General features: G+C 40.1%; 1 protein-coding gene across 18 annotated transcripts in view; it reads right to left on the bottom strand.

The window, feature by feature from the left end:
• Positions 1 to 391: 391 nt before the first annotated feature.
• CCDC171 (coiled-coil domain containing 171) overlaps positions 392 to 20021 on the bottom strand; it is a 395951-nt gene continuing 376321 nt past the window's right edge. For 17 of the 18 annotated variants that reach the window (XM_051845352.2, XM_051845399.2, XM_070052415.1 and 14 more), the window contains one exon: positions 908 to 4005. In XM_051845352.2, the coding sequence (XP_051701312.2) occupies positions 3778 to 4005 (228 nt within the window). In that variant the 3' untranslated portion in view covers positions 908 to 3777. Of the gene's footprint in view, positions 4006 to 20021 lie in introns of all 18 variants that reach the window. The other variant, XM_070052428.1, reaches the window with a different exon arrangement.

Here is a 20021-nt window from a genome sequence, read left to right as displayed (position 1 = left end):
GGGGGCCATTATTTGGTTTACCATACTAGTCCATAAAAGTACGTCTGAAAATCTTCGTCCCAGGAGTTACACAAATAAATGCTTTCTTGACCACTTTACTCAGCACATGCCATGCTTGTCCATGGGAAGTAGCAGCGTGGTCAGCAGGCTCACTGCAAGCATCTTTCAGCACAGCATCCATTTCTGAGAGTAACCACCTCTCAGGTCAAGCTAGAGAAACCGGCAGCGCAGTGAGGGTGCTGGCTGCATTGAAAAACGTCACTACTTTTTCTGTCTTTTCTTAATGACTTGCATATATACTACTAGTGTGCATGTTTTTTCTAATCACTAAGAAATGTGGGTTTCAAGCCATAAAACAGTTTTGAAAATTATTCCTAACTGGTAAGCAGCATTTTTTTTTAATTTTACTCTTCTTCAAAAACATTAATTATTTATGGAAAGCAGGCCTGGAAAAGTAGAAATAATGTAGGCACTGGAGTTACTGTTCTGGCCTTATTAATGAATTACCAGGTTATGTGTGATCTTAGGGAGCCAAATACTTAACATTCGTAACGTCAGTTATTCATGCGTTTTAAAAAATGGTGACACAAATACCTAATCTAGAGATTCGTTGTAAAAACATTAGAGTTTTGCTACAATGGTTGGAGTATAAATAGTTGCTCAATAAATACCACTTTCCACTTTCTCTATTAGAAAACTTTTCTATTAAAGGTACGCAATGGAATAGGATTGATTTGTCATTGTTTAGTATGATGTTTAGAATGAATTGATATAATTGGTAAATAAAAGTAACACGAGAAAAGTCAGGGTCATATCAAACGTATGATAACAACAATGCTATGAATGTGAAATAACAAACGGAGTTGCTACGTTTGAGTCAGACATTGGTAAAAGAAAGCGATCACTCTATTTAAAAGGTCATTTACTTAACATCATCAGTTATCATTGAATTGGTAATTCTTGCAATTTTCAAAACATCTCTGCATTTATACTGTATCATTCCAAATCATTTACATCAAAAATCCTGGTAAATCCTCAATGAGCAAGTGTGACTTAGGTATCCGAACAATAACTCTTAAGAATCTCTTTGACAGTGAGAGGCAATAGAGGTATTTTTCTAGATCGCAGAAGGTTAGTAAGAAAATCCACATACTGAGGTGTAAAATCAAACTTCCTTTCCCCTACAAAAATATTCTAAGCCATTCTCCTGAGAAATTCTACTCTATACATCATTCTTAAGGGGGTAAAGAAACTGATAGAGTAACCGTCCTTGCCAACGCAACACAGATCTCAAATCTGCAGCAATTGGTCACTGCGGTGCTCAGACACAGCCTGGAGTTTCTCAGATCTCCATAGGATATGTCATTAAATCTTCTCCTCCTGCTGGGTCTGACTTCTGGGAAAAGAGCATATGGCATAAATATTACTATATTTGGGAGTGCATACTAATGATTGCTCAGGAGGCTCATCCTTCAGTTTCTATGGCCTTTAGCATCTAGTTGCTTATAAATGTGAACATGCTTCGATTTGATTTAATAATCTTTTTGAATTTACTGTTCAGCATCTACTATCTAAGATTTATTGGTAAAATCAGATACCCATATGTATGGAGAGACATACGCATTTAGTTTTGAAGTCATCCCATTAAAAGACTGTAAAATTAAGGCAAGAATACCAAGGCCTATCTGAGGTACATTTTACAGATGTGCTTATTCCTCTTAAATTAGTAGGATCTGGAAATGGATTCAACACACACACAGAGAATACAGGGTAATACTGTTTTTTCTATAGAGAGAATTGGAAGCTCAATAATATCACATGAACTATAAAAATGTAAATTGATTTCCATATGGAAAATATCCTATCAGAATATGTGATTGCAGAACAAAGTGTTTTGAAATGTGCAGAAATTATTCTATGATCTACAGAAAAGAAATCAATAGCACTTTCTGAGAACAACACAATTTGCAAGTTGAATTTCATACAGGTTACATTATGCAGAGCATATTAAAAAGAATTCCAAGGAAAGAATTAAGAGAAATTTGTTTAAAGATACATTTTTTACTTCATATTAAAAGTTTTCTAAAGGTTTATATAAAGCTAATTATACTGTCCAAGTACTTTAAGATGTAATATTGATACATACTATGACAGTGATAACACTGTGTTCCCTCACACAGCATAAACCACTCAGCTAATTTGGTTAGTAAAATCTAAGGTACACAACCTTTTTTTTTGTAACCAAGGCCAGTAAATAAATTCTCAGAAGTTGGGTATATCTGAATCAAATATTACTGTAGAGATAAGATAATATAGATGCCATAATACATACTGCTCCTTTTCTAATGCATCCATAATGAAAAACAGTAGATAAAATATAGATTTCATATCAAAATTCTTTGTCAAAAACTACAATTCACATCAGAAGTTAATATCACTGGGGAGTGAAATGATTAATACAAAAACAAATACGTATCACAAATATTCTTTGTTCTTCACTTACCATGATGCAAACTGCAAGGATTTAACCTTTAAGGGTTAAAGAGTTTAATCAATGTCAATGTCTGATCTTCTGAAGGCGATAAAGAACAGTCTGTCTAGCGATACCCAACAGAACATCACTTTGTCAAGCCACAAAGCGCCCAAAAGCTTGTCAAGTAAGTTACCAGAAACCTCTTTGTGGTTAGAACTCAGCTCCTTCCTGCTTGACCTATTATTTGATATTTGACCACTTGGTTGCAAGACACTTGCTCTTTCTAGCTGAAATGTCACTGGGGCATCTTGTCAGCTCCCCGACATCTCGGCCTGACATACAATTTTACTTTTGTGTGCTACAAGGCAGAAAATGCAGGGCAATGGCCTTGTTTTAAATTCTGTCAGCATCAAAGATGGGCGTCACTCTTGGGTCCTACCAACAACAAAAAACAAGAAAGGAGTCTATTTTGAAGGTCAAAACAGCCATTTCCTTGAAGTTTTTCGGCTTATACTAAACATATCACCTGCTATACTGGTGTGGGAACTGTCCTTATAAAGTGCCTAAGCTCAACCCAGAAATGCTCCCCGCACGATAGCTCCACTTTGTTATCAAATGCAGACCTGATAAAGGGATGAGTTTCCAGTGCCTGCAGGGACCAGACGCAGCAGTTAACTTAACTTGTTCAAATGGGCAAGCGGTATCATGTAGCTTTACAAGGAGCAACCTGACCTTCTCACATTGACCAGGAGTGACATTATTGTGCGGGAGGAGAAGCAGTCACATCATTTCTGTTTTGCACAACCTGCTTAAAGTTTGCAACTAAATGCTTGTCTTCAGTTGAGCTGACAAGAGAGAAGAGGGGCTCAGTGAACCATGGCAGGGCTGCCATGAAATGACAGGAATCATTGGCATACATTTCAAAGAGCTCTCTCAATCCTATTAGAGTATTGCAGCCTTGCTCTAAAATAGACAAGTATGAAACAACTTTGATAGATAGAGACTAAAATGGCTTATTGATTTTTTTAAGTCTGAGGGAAATTACCCAAAATGTGTCATTCTTTAACATTTAAAAATATGTTACATAAAAATGAGCAACTGGGATAATAAATAAAACTTAGAGAGAAAAAAAGTTGGGGATTTCATTATTCAAGGAGAGATACTCACACACATCAAGCCATCCCACAGTTTTTTAAAAAACCCATTGCCACTTGTGCTGAAACAAAAGTCAACTAGGGAGATCCCCCTTCAAAACAATTTTAATTGTACTGTTAACTCTTCCTTCTCTTGTGCTTCTCACAAAGTCACAGCCCAGTCTGACTTGGTCTTCTGGCAGTAGCAGACATTGTCACTGGAGAGGAGTGGGATGATGTCAGAGCATGGGGCGCAGAGTTTATAAATGTCTCCTTTAGGAAAGTGTAAGTTGTATCAAGTTCACCTTCCAAAGGCAAAAAATCCCCAACACCAATTGTGTCAGCAGCAAGAGCAGGTCTTGAAGGAATGGAAACATTTGAATGGTCTCGTGATCCAGTCTGTGACAGGAAAAAAAAAAAAAAAGACATAGCAATGAAAACTCAGAGTCTAAAACCACAAACAAGGCAGTGGACTAATAACCACTGCAGTATAAAATGGGATGGCAATTACCATCTAAATCCTCATAGACAACATATGCATTTTAAATCATTTTCCGAGTGTGATTGAACTCCCTTACTTGCTGTATGTTATAAACTTCTTAAGAAAGCAGGGGTTTGCCTAAACACCAAAACTGCACCCAAAACTTCTGATAAAGCTACTGTATACAGAGTCAATACAATCACACACTGTCACCTCAGACTTAATCCACCAGCCATTTACAGAAGCCGAGGCTAACGGTATTTATTTCATCAGCTACATAACATGTGACATAAAATAGGGGAAATTAGACTGCACAGAAAATAGACTATGAGTTTTTTTTAATCCAGAAACCTGGCTTACATAATTGACAGATGTAACACAAAGAAATATAAGTCAGTCTCAGTGACTTCTATAAATGTCTAGTGAGAACAACTTTTTGCCTTTACCTATAGTAGTAATATTTTGATAAAGATAGCCTGCAACAAGTATTTGTAAGTCATGTATCAAAAGAAAGGACTGTAACAAGAAAACAGTGTGTCATCTATTTTAAAACACTGCTGGTATAGCTACACATTTAAGCCTGAGGTAACATCAGTAATTGGTAGCTAATATTTAACGTGAGTGAAATCTTAGAAGTGCTATTATATGCTAGTAGGAAAACAGTGATCAACATATGCAGAACTTTCCAGATTCCACAGCGATCAACACATTCAGAACCTTCCAGATTCCAAGGAATAAATGTTGCTGAGGTGACAAGTCTGGCCATAAGTATCTCCACTAAACAGCATATTCTATACTACAGAATTTTTTTAAAACCCTTTGGTACTCCTTTTTACAGTTTTAATAACAAAAATATGTAAAGTACAAGGGTCTGCTTTATTATGTCATGTTATACAAAACTGCTTCTATGTGTGAAAACTAACAGGGAAACTATCATAGGCTTTAGCAAAGTATTAGAAATTCAACTGTTGTATGAGTTGCCATTTTTGTAGATTTTTTTTTTAACTACAACCGGAGAAAAATCAATGTCTGCATCTAACACCTGGTTCAGCAATTTTCTTTGATCTCTGTTCTTTTGATTTCTTGATACTCCACTGCAGTCTCTAGCTGACGGAAATCATCTCTTTTTATGCTGGAAAATAAAAAACACCTAAAATGGCCACTTGAATAGCAGCATGAAAAAGAAGGCTTAGCTTATCCCGGTGGAAAGAGAAGAATTTCCAAAATCATGGGTTGACCCTCATTAGCAGCGCTGTTGAGTTTTCGTTTGCAGAACCTTAATTCCAGGCCTGAGCACATCTGTCCAGGGCTGGCTGTGTAGACACACACCCTTTTACTGTTGCCACAACCAGCTTTCTGATGCTTTTCCTGGGCCACGTATCTGCATTGGCAGCCTCATTACCTGACAGGTTTGGCTTCTCTAAACACTTTGGTGCCATCTTCTAACTTCTCATTCTCCTAGACATGAGTGTAAGGGAAATGCTGGAGGAGCAGATGGTGGGGCCTGACTTTCTGAATAAAACTTAGTGACAGCCATGATACTCTTTGGTGCTGTACAAGAATATGGTCAAGCAAGGCTTCAGAATTCTGTCTTCATGGTTTTTTTGTGCGTATTAACAAATTACACTGGTGTTTACTTATGGGTTACAAAGTGATGTTGTAATTTTGTAATAAAATATGAGAGTACTTCAAAAGTATGTGGAAAATAGAATTAAGAGCTAAGTTTATTATGGTGCAAAGAAATCTGTTCTTGTGAGTCCATGAAGCTAACGCACGGCAAGATTGGGAAGGCAGCACTTTAGGGACGTTTTTATTAACTGCTCGTATCTCTACAGATCTTGCTGCTCCACACAGGGGCCCTTCCTGTGCCTTACTCACCGTACTTTTTGATATGTCTGTTTTCTACTATGGTGTCTGAAAGCACACTTTCATCTAATCTAACATTTCTTGGACTAAATCACCTTGAAGTGGGGTGTTGAGTATTTCTCTAGTATTTCAAATGTCTCACTTTTTGCGCACTGTCTTCTGACCTTACGTCCTCAATGTGGAGGATAACCTAAAAACCTCAGAAGATGAAAGAGACAGGAGAGACTGATTTCCTCGAGGACATGTATCCCCAAAGGTATATCCTCTTGCAGGTAAACAGACTTCCTTCTGTGTAAATTAAAACACATGATTGCTCTTACTACTGGGATCATCTGTTACAGTGTTAGAAAACATTTTTTTCCATGAAATGAGATAAAATCTGATTTTAAGTCACTTAATAGCTTAAAAAGAAGCCAGCAAAAAGTCTGGTGAAATTTTTATTTGAGAATGTGACATTAAAATGACAGGTAAATATGAACTATCTTTCTTGTTGCAAATAATATCCAGAAACATACAATAAAACTTATTTTTAAGGTAACACAGAGAGTAGAAGACAGCTAAATAACTTTTTGTCAGAGACTACAAAAGTTAATATTCACTACCTGATCCTGCTTTTTTTTTTTTTTTTTTTTTTTTTTTTAATCTGTAAAGTCCTGGTCATTACACTACTTTCTAAGCTGATGAGGTGTTCTGGTAGTCTCTTATGTAAATCTAAGTTTAGGCAATTTTTCAGAAGGAAATTAGTCACCTGAAATAAAATCTAGGCATCATGTGAATCTTTATGAAGCACTCTTATTTACTCAATAAGTTATAAATGATTCTATTTGAAGTGTTATAGTACATCAGTTAAATATATATTCACAATGCAAAACGTGTTCACTAAGTCTCTGCATTTTAAAAATCATATGAAATATAGTAATTGGAGACATCCACTAGCCATTTTTCAAGGCTTTACTATCTTCATTTTCTAAGGACATTTTCCAAACAAAAATAAGTAAATAATGCATTAGCCTAATAATAAAGAAATCATTCAATAAGTTGTCTATAAATCAAAGCCCTTTTGCCAACCAAGGCTTCTGAAACAATAACACCAAGTCATTTGTCTCTTGTGTATCATTTATGTTCAAATAAAGTCTTCTAGAATTTATTATTATAAAAAAGTGAGGGGAAAATGTGATTTAGTAAGTCTGAGTAGTACTGCATGGAGATTATGCTAAGTACATAGTGTGACAAAAAGAATACTAGACCAGAGGTTGGTGGATTACATTTTTCTCTCAAATCTGGGTCATTCTGGGCAGGTGAATTAATTCATTAAAGACTCACTTCCAATGCCTAGAAAATAAGGGTTGAACTCTTTCCAGTTTTGAAGTTCTATTAAGTCCATCATAATTCCATGTGTGATAGCATATGATACAATATTAACTAACTGTATGGGTGACATTAACCTAGACATCAGATTTACCAAATATAATACTTAAGAGGGAGTGGATATTTGCTGTATTTGATGAAGTACTTAAGAAGCCACTAGGGACATCCCCATCCAGTATAGGAGGGTTTGGGTTTGAGTCTTGGTTCCTCTCTTGCTTCCTGCTTTCCACTAATGTTAACACTGGTAGGCAGTAGTGATGGCTCCAGTACTTGGATCCTTGCCATCCACATAGGAGACCCAGATTGAGTTCCTGGCTTCTGGTTTCAGCTTGACCCAGCCCCAGTTGTTGTGGGAATTTGGGGAGTGAGATAGAGGATGGGAGATTTCTATGTATTTGTCTGGCTATCTTTTTCTCTCTTTCAAATAAATATAAAATTTTAAAAATATTTTTAGAGGATATATATATATGACATTTATTTTATTTAAAAGTCAGAGTTATAGAGGGAGAGAGAGAGGGAGAGGCAGAGGGAGAGGGAGAGGGAGAGGGAGGGAGAGAGAGAGAGAGAGAGAGAGAGAGAGAGAGATCTTCCATCTGCTGGTTCACTCCCCAGATGGCTGCAATGGCCAGGGCTGGGTCAGGCCAAACCCAAGAGCCAGAGTTTCACCTGAGTCTCCTATGTAGGTGTAGAGGCCCAAATATTTGGGCCATCTTCCACTGCTTTTCCCAGGCCATTAGCAGGGATCTGGATGGGAAGCAGAGCAGCCAGGACTTGAACCAGTGTCCATTTGGGATGCTGGCTGGCATCACAAGACTTTACCCACTACACCACAGTGCCAACCCCAGATAGGTTATTTTTAAGGAGAAGGAATATATACTGCACATGATTCTTTAAAAAAAAAAACAGATAACAGTTTAAAGTCTGTAGTATACTTTTCATTTCTAAACCTTCTTGCATTCTTTCAAAAAGTCACTAAACCTTGGTATAGGCTAGTTTGGTTCTTTGGCTCTCTGACAAGAAGGCACAGGGGGAAATGTGAGTCACTGGGGCACTGCACATAGGAAATGCCCTAAGAGCTCTAAACACATAGAGATTAAGAAGCACAATCATAGATATAGAAACAAATCAGAAAAGAGAGGTAGAAGAAATTAACAATATATTTGATTCACATCACAGCCTTTTTTGTCCTCAAGCAAATTGTTAGCATTTGTTCAGGGACCCCAGTTCTAGAATCAGTCTGTCTGGTTCAAATTCAGCCTCTACTACTTGGTTGATATGGAAGACTAACTGAATTAACGGCTTCCATTCTTCACGCTTCACCATAGCACGCCCTTTGCTGTGTGACTTTGCAGCTCTCTGCAGCCTGGCTCACAAGCACTGTGCATCTTTGTCTACCATTTCCTCTCTGATACCACGTAAGTCCTTCTTGTCCATTCGCCCTTTGTTGCATAAATTCCTCATCTTTCAAACTCCGGTCAGAGTTTACTCTTTGGTAAGACCTTTCCAGAACCCATTCTCACCATTCCCCCACTACAGTTAAACTATAACATCCACTCACACTTTACATTCTTTAACAAGCACTTATTTGACTATTTTACATTATTTTTATACCTTTATATTTCCCCTATAAACACTATAAACTATGAACTATAACTATGAGCATGTAGTATGATGACATCATGATTTCCTATTCCTAGCACTTTGCAGAGTATTTGTTTCTAAATAGAAAGTGCCTAATTAATGAAGGACTGAATGAACAAATCACTCATAGTATTACCTCATGATTTTTTTTCATATATTGTTATTTTGTTATTTCATTCATATAGAGATTATGCCCCATAAAGAAATGTCACAGTAGAGTGGAAAGGATATAGGCTTGGAAGTTGGAGAGATCTGGGTTCCAAATTTTATTGTGTGATTTCTTTTAAATTATTTAATCTTTGAGTGAGCCTATATCCTTAACTTCCATAGGTTTGTTATGATGATTAAATAAAATATGACACACAGAGATGCATGGGATATAATATTTGCTTTTCACTTCTCTTTCTACTCCACTCAAATTATAATAAATTCAGAATAAAAATTATAGCCAACATGTATTGCACATATATATCAAGCACTGAGCTAGGCTTAGCTTTATAGGCATCAGCTGAACATTCGCAAAGACTCAAGCAGAAAGTATTATTACTATCCTCATTTTATAGTTGAAGCAGCTATAGGCTCAGAAGAGAGAGTAATTGCCCCCAGTTGCACAGCATGGTAGTGGTAGAAAGGGATGCTTGATCTTACTCATATGCTTGACCACTCTCTTAGGATGTGGGCCACAGAAGATGCAGCTTCAAGTTTATGTCCTATCTAGAGCCATGTCACAAACACAGGTAAGGTTCAACAAATCTCTGGGAAACAGGAAAATCAAAGTACATACATTATGCTAGAGGCTAAAAGTAAGTGTTTATACTATTAATGACATATTTTATTATAGCCCAATGTTTAAATAACCCACGGCACTGGCATTAACACAGAATCAAAGTTCTAGTCCTTCAACCAAAGGAGTTTGTATGTTGTTATACTCGATGGTGAAATTTAGCACTGAAGTTTTAAATTACATTATAACATTTAAACTTTAATTTTAAATTACTTTTTTTTTTCTTTTGACAGGCAGAGTGGACAGTGAGAGAGAGAGAGACAGAGAGAAAGGTCTTCCTTTTTGCCGTTGGTTCACCCTCCAATGGCCGCCGCGGCCAGCGTGCTGTGGCTGGCGCATCGCGCTGATCCGAAGCCAGGAGCCAGGTGCTTTTCCTGGTCTCCCATGCGGGTGCAGGGCCCAAGTACTTGGGCCATCCTCCACTGCACTCCCAGGCCACAGCAGAGAGCTGGCCTGGAAGAGGGGCAACCGGGACAGAATCTGGCTCCCTGACCGGGACTAGAATCCGGTGTGCCAGCGCCGCAAGGCGGAGGATTAGCCTATTGAGCCACGGCACCGGCCAATTTTAAATTACTTTTAAAAATGTCTTGTGCCTGACAAGATAACAGTTCTCATTTTCTTCTCTGGGATGCCTAGATTTCCTGACACGTTTAAGGTTGGAAAGAGTTGAAGAAGTTTCCCAGACGGCTTTTGTTCTTTCTCTTCCTAGTTTCCTTCATACTCCTGTGCTCCCATTTTGCTCCTATCCTGCAAATCCTGACACACCTGATCAAAGTGCCACAAAGGGCCAGAAAACAGACATTTCTCCCATGCATCTTTTTTTTTTAACTTTTATTTAGTAAATATAAATTTCCAAAATACAGCTTATGGATTACAATGGCTTCCCCCCCCATAACTTCCCTCCCACCCACAACCCTCCCATCTCCCACTCCCTCTCCCATCCCATTCACATCAAGATTCATTTTTCAATTATCTTAATATACAGAAGATCAATTTAGTATATATTAAGTAAAGATTTCATCAGTTTGCACCCACACAGAACATAAAGTGTAAAATATTGTTTGAGTACTAGTTATAATATTAATTCACATTGAACAACACATTAAGGACAGACATCCTACATGAGGAGTAAGTGCACAGTGACTCTTGTTTATGGCATCAGTAATCTCCCTAGGCTCTTGTCATGAGTTTCCAAGGCTATGGAAGCCTTTAGAGTTTGCTGACTTCGATCTTATTTAGACAAGGTCATAGTCAAAGTGGAAGTTCTCTCCTCCCTTCAGAGAAAGGTATCCCGTTCTTTCTACTGGGATCTCACTCACAGAGATCTTTCATTTAGGTTTTTTTTTTTTTTTCCAGAGTGTCTTGGCTTTGCATGCCTAAAATACTATCATGGGCTCTTCAGCCAGATCCGCGTGCCTTAAGGGCTGATTCTGAGCCAGAGTGCTGTTTAGGACATCTGCCATTCTATGAGTCTGCTGTGTATCTCACTTCCCATGTTGGGTTGTTCTCTCCCTTTTTCATTCTATCAGTTAGTATTCTATCAGACACTAGTCTTGTTTATGTGATTCCTTTGACTCTTAGACCTATCAGTATGATCAATTGTGAACTGAAACTGATCACTTTTGACTAGTGAGATGGCATTGGTACATGCCACCTTGATGGGATAGAAATGGAATCCCCTGGCACATTTCTAACTCCACCATTTGGGGTAAGTCAGCTTGAGCATGTCCCAAATTGTACATCTCCTCCCTCTCTTATTCCCACTCTTTTATTTAACAGGGATCATTTTTCAGTTAAATTTAAACTCCTAAGAATAATTGTGTGTTAATTACAGAGTTCAACCAATAGTATTAAGTAGAACAAAAAAATACTAAAAGGGATAAAGTATTAAATTGTACATCAACAGTCAGGACAAGGGCTGATAAAGTCACTGTTTCTCATAGTGTCCATTTCACTTCAACAGGTTTCCTTTTTGGTGCTCGGTTAGTTGTCACCGATCAGGGAGAACATATGATATTTGTCCCTTTGGGACTGGCTTAATTCACTCAGCATGATGTTTTCCAGGTTCCTCCATTTTGTTGCAAATTACCAAATTTCATTATTTTTTTTACTGCTGTATAGTATTCTATAGAGTACATGTCCCATAATTTCTTTATCCAGTCTACTGTTGATGGGCATTTGGTTGGTTCCAGGTCTTAGCTATTGTGAATTGAGCTGCAATAAACATTAAGGTGCACACAGCTTTTTTGTTTGCCAATTTAAATTCCTTTGGGTAAATTCCAAGGAGTGGGATGGCTGGGTTGTATGGTAGGGTTATCTTCAGGTTTCTGAGGAATCTCCAAACTGACTTCCATAGTGGCTTAACCAGTTTGCATTCCCACCAACAGTGGGTTAGTGTCCCTTTTCCCCCACATCCTCGCCAGCATCTGTTGTTGGTAGATTTCTGAATGTGAGCCATTCTAACTGGGGTGAGGTGAAACCTCATTGTGGTTTTGATTTGCATTTCCCTGATTGCTAGTGATCTTGAACATTTTTTCATGTGTCTGTTGGCCATTTGGATTTCCTCTTTGGAAAAATGTCTATTGAAGTCCTTGGCCCATCTCTTAAGTGGGTTGTTTGTTTTGATGTTGTGGAGTTTCTTGATCTCTTTGTAGATTCTGGTTATTAACCCTTTATCTGTTGCATAGTTTGCAAATATTTTTTCCCATTCTGTCGGTTGCCTCTTCACTTTCCTGACTGTATCTTTTGCAGTACAGAAACCTCTCAATTTGATGCAATCCTAAATGTTAATTTTGGCTTTGACTGCCTGTGCTTCTGGGGTCTTTTCCAAGAAGTCTTTGCCAGTACCTATATCTTGCAGGGTCTTTCCAATGTTCTCTAATAATTTGATGGTTTCGGCTTGTAGATTTAGGTCTTTAATTCATGCTGAGTGGATTTTTGTGTAAGGTGAAAGGTATCCCCTGAATCTTACCAACATACATTTCCAAATAACTCAGAGAGAATTTAAAATGCAAATACACTCAAATATATTAAAAGGTAAAAAAATGAATAAATAAAAATTTAAATATATTGGCTGGGCCACCCATCATTTGGGATGCCTCAGATCACGTCCTGCCTCCATGAGTAATTCAGCTGCCAGCTAATGCCCACCATAGAAGGCAGCAAATGATGGCTCAAGTACTTGAGTCCCTACCACACATGTGGGAGACCTGGATTGAGTTCCTGGCTTCTGGCTTCAACCTGGCCAAGCTCTTGCTATTGCAGGCCTTTGGGGCATGAACCAATGGATGGAAGATATTCTCTCTCTCTCCCTCTGTCCCCCATCATTCTGCCTTTCAAATACATACATACAGCTAGCTAGCTAGCTAGTTTTAAAAGGTGTTTATTATTTTAAAGTGTGGAAAAATACCATTGGAAAAAATAACAGACTGGTAAAAATATGTGAAATATGCAAAACAACCCTCAAGATGAGATATTTTTTAAAAGGTATATTCATTTATTTGAAAATCAGAGTTACAGAGACAGAGGGAGAGACAGACAAAGAGAGAGATCTTCCATCCACTGGTTCATCCCCCTCCCCAGTTGGGCGCAATGGCCAGTGCTGGGGCCAGGCTGTAGCCAGGAGCTATGAGCTTCTTTCAGGTCTCCCATGAGGGTAGCAGGGGCCTAAGCACTTGACCCACTGTCCGCTGCTTTTCCTAGGCACATTACAGGGAGCTGGATCAGAAGTGTAGCAGCCAGGACTCAGACTGGCACCCATATGGGATGCTGGCACAGCAGAAGGCAGCTTTACTTGCTACACCACAAAGCTAGCCCCTGACATGAAATTCTTAATTTGCAAAAGGCTCATGCAAATTAACTAGAAGACTCTAATTCAAAAATAGACTGAGAGTGATATATTGAGTTCAGTTCTAACAGAATATCCAAAATAACTCCACTTAGATAAGCAAGTTTAATTTTCTCTGATACAGCTGCATGAATATATCATGAGTCCAGGTTGCTTATTTCTTGGGATCCACAGCTCAGAATGTGGTTTCTGGGGCCAGTACTGTGGCGCAGCGGGTTAAAGTCCTGGCCTGAAGTGCCGGCATCCCATATGGACACCAGGTTCGAGTCTGCCTGCTCCTCTTCTGATCCAGCTCTCTGCTATGGCCTGGGAAAGCAGTAGAAGATGGCCCAAGTCCTTGGGCCCCTGCACCCACGTGGGAGGCCTGGAAGAAGCTCCTGTCTCCTGCCTTTGGATTGGTGCAGCTCCGGCCATTGCAGTCATTTGGGGAGTGAACCAGCGGGTGGAAGACCTCTCTTTCTGACTCTAACTCTCTCTGTAACTCTTTCAAATAAATAAAATAAATCTTTTTTTTTTTTTTAAAGAATGTGGTTTCTACCTCATGGTCAAAAATGGCAAAAATGGCTGTGCCTGCAATGCCAATGTCCATATAGGTGCTGGTTCATGTCCCATGTGCTTTCTTCCAATTCAGTTTTCTTCTATGGCCTGGGAAAGCATTAGAAGATGGCCCAAGTGCTTGGGCCCTTGCAGCTGCGTGGGATACCTAGAAGAATGCCTAGCTCCTGGCTTCAGATCAGCCCAGCTCTGGCCACTGAGGCCATTTGGGGAGTGAACCAGAAGATGGAAAACCTTTCTCTGTTTCTTTTTCTGTCTGTAACTCTCTCAAGTAAATAAATAAAATCTCAAAAAAAAAAAAATAGTCACTTATGTTCTAGCTAATATGTCTTCATTCTAACCATGAGAGAAAGTGGAACAAAGAAGGTACTGCTACCATATTTGAAGACACTTTCTACAACTAAACACGTTTGCTTTTATCCCATTGGTTAGACGTTAGGTCATATGGCTAACTTTTTTTCTTTTTCCCCTAAGCAGCTTAGGCAATATCCCAAAGCGGCATTACTAAGAAACAAGGAGAAAATAGATACAAGGAAACCACTGGCAGAATTGCCTCAAATACAAATTGACTGTTTGAAAGAGATGCATAATAAGCAACAAACATAAGAAAAGGTGATAGCCTTCATTCATAAGTAAAGAGATGCAATATAGGGGCTAGTATTGTGGTGCAGCAGGTTAACCCACTGCTTGTGATACGAGCATCCTACACTGGAGTGCTGGTTCAAGTCCAGCTGCTCCTCTTTTGATCCAGCTTCCTACTAATGATCCTGGGAAGGCAGCAGATGACAGTCTGAAGTTCTTGGACTCTTGTTAACTGTGTAGAAGACCTCAATGGTGCTTCTGGCTCCTAGATTCAGCATGACCCAGTACTGGCTGCTGTAGTCATTTGGGGAGTAAACCAGTAGATGGAAGACCTCTCTCAATCTCAATCTCTGTCACTTTGCCTTCCAAATGAATAAATACATAAATCTTCAAAAAATAACTGCAATATAAAACATGCCAATGAAGGATACTTTTCTCCTACCAGATAGACAAAAGTATAGATGTCTGTCTGGCAATACCCACTGCCGAAAAGAAAGAAATAAGCAATGTATGCCACGCAGGTAGGGATGGATGCGAGCTGGTGCAAATTATTTTTAAAAGACTTATTTGTCAGGGTGAGCACTGTGGAGCAGAAAGTCAAAGCTATGGGCTACAGCACTGGCATCCAACATGGGCACTAGTTTGAGTCCTGGCTGCTCCACTTCCAATCCAGCTCCCTGCTAATGTACCTGGGAAAGCAGCAGAGGGTGCCCAAGTCCCTGGGCTCCTGCACCCATATGGGAGACCCAGAAGAAGCTCCCAGCTCCTGGCTTTGGTCTGGCCCAGCCCTGACTGTTTGGAGAAGTGAAAAAATCAGCAGATGGAAGATATCTCTCTCTCTCTCTCTCTCTCTCTGTCTCTCAGTTTGTGTGAGTTTGTGTGTGTGTCTCCTTCTCTCTGTGACTCTGCCTTTCAAATAAATAGGTAAATCTTTAAAAAAAAAAGTCAAGGATGCATTTTTAAAAGTTTTTATTTAAAAGGCAGAGCGGCCGGCGCCGCGGCTCACTAGGCTAATCCTCCACCTTGTGGCGCCGGCACACCGGGTTCTAGTCCCAGTCGGGGCGCCGGATTCTGTCCCGGTTGCCCCTCTTCCAGGCCAGCTCTCTGCTGTGGCCAGGGAGTGCAGTGGAAGATGGCCCAAGTACTCGGGCCCTACACCCCATGGGAGACCAGGATAAGCATCTGGCTCCTGCCATCGGATCAGCGTGGTGCGGCCATTGGAGGGTGAACCAACGGCAAAAAGGAAGACCTTTCTCTCTGTTTCTCTCACTGTCCACTCTGCCTGTCAAAAAAAAAAAAAAAAAAAAAAGGCAGAGCAACAGGGATAGAGGAAGAGACCATGAGAAGGAGGTCTTTCTTCCACTGTTTCACTCCCTAAATGTCCACAATAGCCAAGTCTGGATTGGTCAAAGCCAGGAGTCAGGAACTCTATCCTTGTCTCTCACAAGGATGGCAAGGGTCAAAGTATTTGGATCATCCTCTGCTGCCTTCCCAGGTGCATTAGTGGGAAGCTGAAGCACAGTAGAACAGCCAGGACTCAAAACAGCACTCTTATATGGGATGCCAGTATTGTAAGCAGCAGCTTAACCACTGCACCACAATGTCAGTGCCTGGAAGACATAATTTTATATGTACCTACCTTTTGACACAACAATTGCACTGGAGGCATTCCTGCTATGTTTACACTCACAAAAGATCATTGAGACAAGTATACAGATGTGTTCATTGAAGCATTTTTGAACAGAAAAAAATGTGTGTTAAATGAAACTAAAGTCTCCATCAACCAAGGAGACTTCAATATTTAAATGAGGTCTGACACAACCATATAATACAAACACTCAAAAAATAAGGTAAAAATGTAACTGTTGATACAAAAATATTTCCAAGTAAGGAAAGAAGGTTCAAAATTGTGTGTGTGTGTACACAAATACATACATATATATGTCTTGACTTATCAATGGGTCACGCCTCAATAAACCCATCCTAAATTAATAATATTGTAAGTTGGAAATGCACGTAACACACCTGGACCTACTGGACATGAAAGCTTAGGAAACACAGTATACTAGATTATGAGTTGTATCAGTATCACTGCCACTGCCCAATATCACATTTAAGTTTCTTATATATCACTAGCCCAGGAGCTCAAGATGCAAAATACAAAGTAATATTCCTGCCAAATGTGTATTTTTTTTAAAAAAATTTATTTATTTGAAAGTCAGAGTTACTGAGAGAGAAGGAGAGAGAGAGAGAGAAAGAGAGAGAGAGAGAGAGAGACTCTTACATCTGCTAGCTCACTCCAAAGTTGGCCACAATGGCCAGAGCTATGCTGATCTGAAGCCAGGAGCCAGAAGTTCCTTCCAGGTCTCCCATGTGAGTACAGGGGCCCAAGGATTTGGGCCATCTTCTATTGCTTTCCCAGGCCATAGCAGAGAGCTGGATCTGAAGTAGAGCAGCCGGGACTCAAACCGGTGTCCATAAAGGGATGCCAGCACGCAGGTAGCAGCTTTATCTGCCATGACACAGCACCAGCCCCTGTGTATTACTTTTATATTTTTGTAAAGTCAAAAAAACTATAAATCATGGGGGCCAACATTGTGGTGAAGCAGGTTAAGCCGCCATCTGCAATGACAGCTTCCCATATGAACAGTGGTTCCAGCTGCTCCATCCACTTCTAATTCAGCTCCCTGCTAACGCACCTGGGAAAGCAGAGGAAGACAGATCAAGTACTTGGGGCCCCTGCCACCCAGTGAGATGGAGTTCCAGGTTCCTGGCTTCAGCCCAACCCAGCCCTGGCAGTTGCAGCCATTTAGGGAGGAAGATCTCTCTCTCTCTTCTCTTGTTATCTTTTTGTAACTCTGCCTTTCAAATAAACAAATAAGTCTTTTTAAAAAATTGTAACCTGGGGCCTGTGTTCTAGCATAGCAGATTAAGCCGGCATCCCATATGGGCACCGATTTGAGACCCAGCTGCTCAATTTCCAATCCAGATCCCTGCTGATGTGCCTGGGAAAGCAGCAAAAGATGGCTCAAGTCCTTGGGCCCCTGCTCCCATGTGGGAGACCCGGAAGCAGCTCTAGGTCATTGGCTTCAGTCTGGCCAAACCCTGGCTGTTGCAGCCATTTGAAGAGTGAACCAGCAGATAAAAGATTGCTCTCTCTCCCTCTCCTCCTCTCTCTGTAACTCTGCCTTTCAAATAAATAACAAATAAATCATAAAAAAAAAACTAAGTCAAATCATTTTAAGTTGAGGACTGTTTTTATACATACAACATACAGTATATAAAATATATAAATATATATTTGTATTTTTAAAATATGCAAAACCACACACATATATATGCTTATATATATATATATCACTATTTCTTCTGACAAAAAGAATCTTTAGAAAATGGAACTGGGACCAGTGCTGTGGCATAGCAGGTAAAGCTGCTGTCTGCAGTGCCGGCATCTCATATGGGTGCTGGTTTGCGTCCTGGCTGCTCCACTTCCGATCCAGCTCTCTGCTATGGTCTGGAAAAGCAGTGGAAGATGCCCCAAGTCCTTGGGCCCCTGCACCCATGTGGGAGACCTGGAAGAAGCTCCAGGCTCCTGGCTTCGGATTGGCCCAGCTCCGGCCATTGTGGCCATTTGGGGAGTGAACCAGTGGATGAAAGACCTCTCTCTGTGTGTCTCTGCCTCTACCTCTCTGTAACTGGATTGTGGGTTAGGGAAAAAAAGTTTTGTGAGTTTTGAAATTTTATTTTTTTCTACTCATTATTTTTATCTTTAAAAGTATTTTAATCATGAGCAAAGATTATGAACTGGCAGCTCACAAAAGTAAAAAGTATAGCTGATTAACATGAAAATGGAGGAAAACTGTTACTATAATAGTAATCAAAAATGGAAAAGTAAAATCAATTATTTTCCAATGAAAATTAAATTTTAACAATCACAACACTAAATATTAAGACAGCTTTGTGAAATAGGCATTCATAAGTTGCTCATGATTATATGAGTTGACAGAACTACTTGGACTATAACTGGGCAACTGTCTGAAATGGTCAGTGCTATTTAATCCAATAATTCCATTTATGATTAGGTTCCTTATATTAATAATAGAAAAATTATAAGTAATCCAACTACCATGGTAGAATATTATGTAGCTATAAAATTCACAATCATATCATATTGTGGGGGAGGCTGAATCCGGAGAGGCCTAGAGGAAACTTCCTGAGCCTGCCTGGAATTTTTTTTTTTTTTTTTTTTTTTTGACAGGCAGAGTGGACAGTGAGAGAGAGAGACAGAGAGAAAGGTCTTCCTTTGCCGTTGGTTCACCCTCCAATGCTGATCCAAAGGCAGGAGCCAGGTGCTTTTCCTGGTCTCCCATGGGGTGCAGGGCCCAAGCACTTGGGCCATCCTCCACTGCACTCCCTGGCCACAGCAGAGAGCTGGCCTGGAAGAGGGGCAACCGGGACAGAATCCGGCGCCCCGACGGGGACTAGAACTTGGTGTGTCGGCGCCGCAAGGCAGAGGATTAGCCCAGTGAGCCATGGCGCCCGGGCGACCTGCCTGGAATTTGAAAACCTGTCTGTAAGTTTCAAATCCCTGGTAACAAACACCCCAGCCCCAGGGCGCCTTAGCCTAAGGATCATTAAGGTAGAACAGGAGTGGCTAAAACCTTTTGCATCACAACACCCCACCCCTTGCCCGCATCCCCTCATCCACTCTGTACCATCCGCTCTGTACCTCAGCTATATATACACCTCCCTTTTACAATAAAGTGAGACCCTGCTTCGACTGGGCTCCACATCACGCCTGATAGTCCCCCGGGGTTTGGGGGAGGCTGAGTGGCGGGTGGTGCACTTCCCCTCCTCGCTCAAGGCAAGCTGCGGGCAGCCTGCGGGGAACAGTCACCGCATCATATTTTTTGGGTAACATGGATGAATGCTTAGGTCTGACCAAGGATTAGTAAATTTTGGGGGTAAAAGGTCAAAGAATAAATATTGTATGCTTTGCAGACTATCTATTCTCTGGAATAACTACTAACAATCCCTGCAGCTTCAGCAAAAAAGTATCCACAGATGATATTTAAGTGAACAAGCAAAGCCATGGTCTGATAAGGGTTTATTTATGGACACTGAAATTTGGATTTCACATAATTTTCATGTGTCTGTCATGAAATAGCATTCTTCTTTGTTTTTTCTCCAACCGTTTAAAATGTTAAAGTCATTCTAAGCTCACAGGCCATACAAAAACAGGTGGTAGGTGGACTGGGCTCACAGGCTGCATTTCGCTGACTCTTGAGCAA

This window comes from Oryctolagus cuniculus, chromosome 1 (assembly GCF_964237555.1).
Source record: "Oryctolagus cuniculus chromosome 1, mOryCun1.1, whole genome shotgun sequence".
NCBI classification, from domain to species: domain Eukaryota; kingdom Metazoa; phylum Chordata; class Mammalia; order Lagomorpha; family Leporidae; genus Oryctolagus; species Oryctolagus cuniculus.
This window is presented reverse-complemented; position numbering and strand designations above follow the sequence as displayed.